Source organism: Salminus brasiliensis, chromosome 17 (assembly GCF_030463535.1).
Source record: "Salminus brasiliensis chromosome 17, fSalBra1.hap2, whole genome shotgun sequence".
NCBI lineage: Eukaryota > Metazoa > Chordata > Actinopteri > Characiformes > Bryconidae > Salminus > Salminus brasiliensis.
In genome coordinates this window covers 13,066,222-13,071,844 of record NC_132894.1, presented here as the reverse complement: position 1 = coordinate 13,071,844, position 5,623 = coordinate 13,066,222, and the positions used below count along the sequence as shown (strand labels likewise).

Sequence of the window (5,623 nt, the reverse complement as noted above, 5' to 3'; positions counted from 1 at the left end):
CTGATGTCAGTTGTGTATTTTATTTGGTTGGCTTACAAAAAAAAGAGGCAGTGCCAAAGAACTCTAACCTACAGCATCCTGAAACCATTGGATTCATCTTACATCTGCTTGTTGACTTTGTTTCAGGAGTATGTAAAACAATAAATGAGCCTTATGTACAACAGACATGTTCATTTTTGAAAGTCACTGCCTCAATACTTTCATACATCCTTTATGTTGGCATGGATGTCAAGTTGCTATCAGGGCAGTTCAGTGGCAAAAGTTTGGAAAAACATTATGGAGGAGGTTAGTGACGTGCTTACTAAATCAGGCAGCGTTGCTGCTGTTTTCTAGAGTTTTTTGAGGAAGTGGTCTCTTTTCCCCCCATTTGTGACCCTGTCTCTACTTTCCATTTTCGGTGGTACTTCACAGTCCTGTCAAAATCCGCAAACTTTCAGAGAACATGCACAAGTATGGACAAATGAACAAGAGTCTAGACACTTGCATTTGTAATGTTGAGCATAAATTAGCCTTAACTTGGAAATATGGATGTCATTATACACATTCCTCAATGCGCATCCCTGCACTAACCACGAAGCCTTTGAGAATGACTTCATGAACCCCTTAACTCATTTTACATTGTTATTCCAAAGAGTGAATCATTTTTATAACACCAACCACAATTCCAGCTTCATGAAGGTCACTTGGTATTTTATTTACATCAAGTAGTTAAAAAAATAATAAAAAAAAAGTAAATATACAGTGCTGTCACAAAACAGCATTTCACCATCATGAAGTGATTAATAAAATTCCCTGTACATTTATGAAATGCAAAAAAAAAAAAAAAAAAAAAAAAAAAAAGAAAAAAAAAAAAAAAAAACTCAACCCTCTCATAAGGTTATTGACTGCTGCAGGGGCATCTAAATCTTACAGACTTGGATTTCATTAAAAGAAAAATTACAAAAATAAATATTTGTGCAAGTCTAGAGGTGGTAATCACATGGTGGTAAAACTTTAAGGCAGACCTGCAGCCAAAATGCTGCCCAGTAGTGCACGATCCTTCAGGGCATTCTCTACATCCTTCTCTTCAATTTTCAGAGATATCTGTCAAAGAAATACAATTAATTAAAAATAAAACAATCCACACACAGTCCTGGAGTACCACCATCCAGAATATTGTACTGTTTAAGAGGTTTCAAGTGAAGATCTTTAGTTCATCTGTTTTTTTTGTTTTGTTTTGTTTTTTTGGGGGGGGAGAATCTCCTTGTGCTATTAAATATAAAAAGCATGGGTGTCAAATCTCATCTGCAAAGCTGGTGTGGCTGCAAATCTGAACAAAAAGGAGCACACTACAGCTTCTTTAATTAGGATCATGTATGCACCGGTCTGGTTGGAATAAAAACCTGCAACCACACAGGCCCCCTGATAAGCTAATAGCAGTTCATCCACTGACATTTGACATTAACCTCCTTTGTTGCATTTAAAAAAGGGAACTTACCTTTGTGAGTCGTGCTTCTTTGGCCTTTTTGAGGGAAAAGATACCCCTGCTCTCCAGCAGGCTGCAGAGAGATAGGCATTCACCCTGTCCCACTGCACTGACCTGCCTCTGCTGACATAGTTTACTGTAGGCCTCACACAGCTACAAGCAAAAAAACATCACATTTAGAAGACAGGTTTTCACACAACTGTACATTTCTCTCACTTTTACCAGAATTGCACTGTCAACAGACTCTGCATCCCAGTATAAAATCCTCACCTTGCCCAACTGGACTTCTCTACTCTTGCCATTGCGGGTGATCAGAAGCAGGCAACAGACCAGCAGTTTCTGCTGCAGAGGGAAACTTTCTCCATCTCCTCCTGCAGTACTTGCCATCCGGTCCCCATATACCTCAGACAATACTTTTGCCACCTGAGGAACACTCACACGAGATGCTGCAACAAGAGAACACATATCCAATCAGGCATTTCCATCAAATTAAGTATCGGTCAGTTACAACAGGGGATTTCTCAGTCAAATGTAATAAGGGGTCATCTGTAACAAGTTCAGTTCCACATGTACATGCTAGTGTTTGACTCCCACTGGGGTAAAGAGGATAGGAGTCAAACACTGACTGCTGAAATTCTACAATTATTAGAGATAATTGAAGTATTGTCTTACCTTTAGCATTGGTTATAGACTCCGATGACACTTTGGATTTGTTGTTAGACTCAACCATCTCTACAGCTCTCCTGTTAGGCAAGGAAGAGAGGGGGGGGGGATAAGCTTAAGAATGTCCCAAAAGGTGGAAATCAACATCAAACGCAACAACCAGTGTACTGCATTCTTGTACCTGCAGATATCCAGTGCTTTGCGGGCATCTCCAGACACTGCAGACACCTTCCTGGCACAAAACTGGATAGCAGCACCATCTAGAATATCCTCTCCTGACACCTGAAAGCCATGAAAGAGAGCAATGTCAAACTAAATCTTAATGAGAAATAAAAACATCTAACCATTTAAATCCAGAGTGCACATGAGAAGCATGCATTACCTGTGTGAGCCTATCTTGGACAATGGCTGTTAGTTCTTGGCGGCTGTATGGGGGAAAATGGAGGAGCTGTGGTCTGCAGTGAGGCTTGGCCTGCAGTCTAGGCAAAATACGATCAGTCAAGTCCAGTGCATTGGCAATACCTGGAAAAGAGATCAAACAAGGCATACATTGAACGCCTTTCTGTTCATTGGCCTCAAATGAAAGTCTACTGACTTTCACCTGTTTCTTATATTAACCACATGGCATAACTCCTGTTAATTCCAAAGAATCTCACCTATGAGGCACAGTCGGGAGTTTGGAAGATAAGGCCATTCAAAGATGGTGTACAGAACATCCTGGGACTTGCTGTCCAGCTGATCCATCTCATCCAGAACCAACAATCTGCCACAAACAGACACAATCAAAATTATACAAACAAAACTTAAGAAAAAACATTTCAGATGAAAGGATTACCACAGAGGATGCCAAAACATATTCTAACACTTACACAGTGGGCCCTGAACTGGTCAGAAGCTTCTCCAGTTTGCCATCACTGGAGCTTCTGGGAGTCTTCAATTTCTCCGCCAACAGAGGGAAGATGGAATGGGAGCTGCGCAATGTCATGCAGTTAATTACCACAGTCTGCACTCCTTTCAGGAGAGCCTGCAACAAGAATTTCCAGGACAAAGAGTCAAACTCGCCTTACAAAACAAGGTTACCTACTAACATCAGTCAGTCGATTACCTACTAACCTACCCAGTACTTTTTCTCTGAACTCACCTTGTGTTCCTGAAGCACACAGTTCAGGCAGGCCGTCTTTCCAGTCCCTGGTGCTCCGGAGATGTAAAGGCTGGAGGGCTTGCCAGGCACAACATGGTTCTCCAGGAAGGAAACAATTGTGGCTCGCTCTGCCTCACGAGAGAGCAGTCGTTCAGGCACAGCTGTGTGCAGAGACTGCTTTACACTCTGGTAGTGTGACTCTGAAATAGGGGGAGAAAAGAAATACAAGAGCACAATTAAGAGAGATGTAATTTTGAACATCACAAATCAAAGCAAATAAATGCAAAAGAATCAAGAATACATAGAGTTCATACAACATTTAAATCAGCAGCCATACATGCAATGTGCAATGAACAGAACTCACTTTGTTCAGCAAACAGCTGAGAGACTGTGGCTTTAGCTGGTGACTCCGAATCAGCAACGCTGGCCTGCAAACGTTTGGGAGAGGGCCCAGAAAGGCATGAGAGGGGAACTTTGGAAGATGTCTGGGTAGACCGAGGAGGAGAGGTGAATGCGGCAACGTTCTCATTGAACGCCAGTTTGCGGGGAGAGCCCAATGAGGGCCGTCTCTGTTTAGGAGGAGAACCTTGCAGAGCAGCTGGCAGGTTGCATCCGTTCTCATCCCCTGAAAGTAGAGGAAATAATTTTATTTTATTTTTTTAAAAAGGACAGGCATGATTTCACAACAAGGGCTGAACGTTTCACAGGAACCATCAAAACTGTACATGATTTCCATGAATACCTGTGCGCTTGCGGGGGCTCAGGGGCAGTCTTTCAGCCAGAGAGCTGCTTTTCAGCATGGGGTTTCTGGGTGAGAGGGGAACAGTTCGGATATCCAGAACACTGGTCTTCCTTGGAGAGAGAGGGGTGGTGCTGCCATCTGCTAGATTTGTCTTCCTGGGTGACAGTGGGATTGTTCGGACATCCACCACATGTGTCTTTCTGGGAGAAAGAGGGGTGCCATGGACGTCCACTGCATTCTCAGAATCGGGCAGAAAGGAACTTTTGGAGCGGGACTTTTGGATCACCCTGGACGACTTGCGTTTGGGGAACTGGAGGGTCGGCTGGCTCTGTGAACGAGTGCTGGGCATTATCACAACGTGACCAGACTGCAGCTCTGAGTGGGGGAGGAGAAAGAGGCTGGTTATTCAGCATGCATGTTTTCGGTGCGACACGAAGTCAAAAAATTTAAGTTACAGTCCAGAACTGTGCAGTTTCCCTAGAGTTTACCTCTGACATAACCTTTACTGGCGGTGTTATATTGGTGAGAAGAACCTTTTCCCCCCCAGAGTTTAGCAAAACACAAAACGTGACCTCTAGCTAACTAAAGGCATGGTTGGGGTGTCGTCATCCTAGTAGTTTGCTGGCTTACTTACTGACAATACTGAACTGAACCACCTCAACAGGGGAACTTACAACTAGTTATCTTTTCCCCTGTGTTAGTTAGCTATCGACTTTTATAGTGCAGTAATGACATAAGCGAGCAAATGTAGCTAGCTAGCTCTCTGTCTAGGCAGCTTAGGTTAGCTGACAATAGCCCGGCCACTAAACCTCATTAAAATACACTTCTAACCCATCAACAACCACCACATTTCTGAAGGAAAATCAAAAGACAAGCGAGTAACTGTACAATTAAAAAAAAAAAAAAAGTTTCTAGCTGGCTTAAAACCTCACAGTCGCAAACTGATAGCTAGCTAGCTAAGTAGCTTCATGGCTAGCTAGCTAACTTGCGCTCCCTAATTGGCGCCAAGCTTTCCTCACACCAAAAAAACCCTCCAAAACTACGGAGTAAAATGTTAAACTTTGACGTAATATCGAATATATATTTCGTAACAACACGTAGCTAAGTAAATGTAGGCTCTTACCTGTTTAAAAATATTCAATTTTCTTCTACTTTTCTTCAGGGAGCTTCTCGTCCGTACTACCGCTGACAGTAGAGACTGGTCTGGCGCGCTTCAGAGCGCTGAGGGATCTTTTTGGATCAGCTGGAACCTCCCGCCCTATGACAGCGTCTACGAACTGCAACCTCATTGGTTGGCTAAGTGCAACGTGCCCCGAACGTCCAATCAAGTTGCTCAACCTCCCCCCTGCGCATATAGTGACGGACTACTGTTGGCGGGTATTTTCATTGTTGACATTTTCGCGGAAAAAAATTCCCGGGAAAATTGTAAACATAATAAGTGATTGTTGATATGATTTTTGTGCACTGCTGAAGCTCCCAAACGTCTTTCTACTAAAAAAAACAAACAGAAAAAAACGTGTTTTAACGATAGTCGTGCAAACGTCAGCCTACAGTTCAGTCTGGAGACTTCGCAGCTCACAAGTGTTTAGCTATCAAAGTTACATGGAACTGC

The 5,623-nt window shown here is 42.9% G+C and overlaps 1 protein-coding gene across 1 annotated transcript; it reads right to left on the bottom strand.

Annotated features, from left to right (window-relative positions):
• Positions 1 to 872: 872 nt before the first annotated feature.
• On the bottom strand, positions 873 to 5,208 carry cdc6 (cell division cycle 6 homolog (S. cerevisiae)). The gene is made up of 12 exons (XM_072660475.1): positions 5,135 to 5,208; positions 4,012 to 4,386; positions 3,634 to 3,894; positions 3,270 to 3,469; positions 2,998 to 3,152; positions 2,785 to 2,891; positions 2,511 to 2,650; positions 2,310 to 2,410; positions 2,138 to 2,208; positions 1,736 to 1,911; positions 1,478 to 1,618; positions 873 to 1,083 (listed from the first exon to the last, which is right to left on the bottom strand). Exons 2-12 carry the CDS (start codon positions 4,358 to 4,360, stop codon positions 994 to 996), a joined length of 1,791 nt encoding a protein of 596 aa, XP_072516576.1. The 5' UTR covers positions 4,361 to 4,386; positions 5,135 to 5,208; the 3' UTR covers positions 873 to 993.
• Positions 5,209 to 5,623: the final 415 nt, after the last annotated feature.

Excerpts from the sequence above, each read along its gene's own strand:
- cdc6 (XM_072660475.1), bottom strand. The coding sequence starts at position 4,360 with ATGCCCAGCACTCGTTCACAGAGCCAGCCGACCCTCCAGTTCCCCAAA. Across the intron at positions 2,892-2,997 it reads ACCAGTTCAGGGCCCACTGT|ATTGTTGGTTCTGGATGAGA; the intron begins GTAAGTGTTAGA and ends TGTTTGTGGCAG. Across the intron at positions 1,619-1,735 it reads GAGAAGTCCAGTTGGGCAAG|CTGTGTGAGGCCTACAGTAA; the intron begins GTGAGGATTTTA and ends TTTTGCTTGTAG.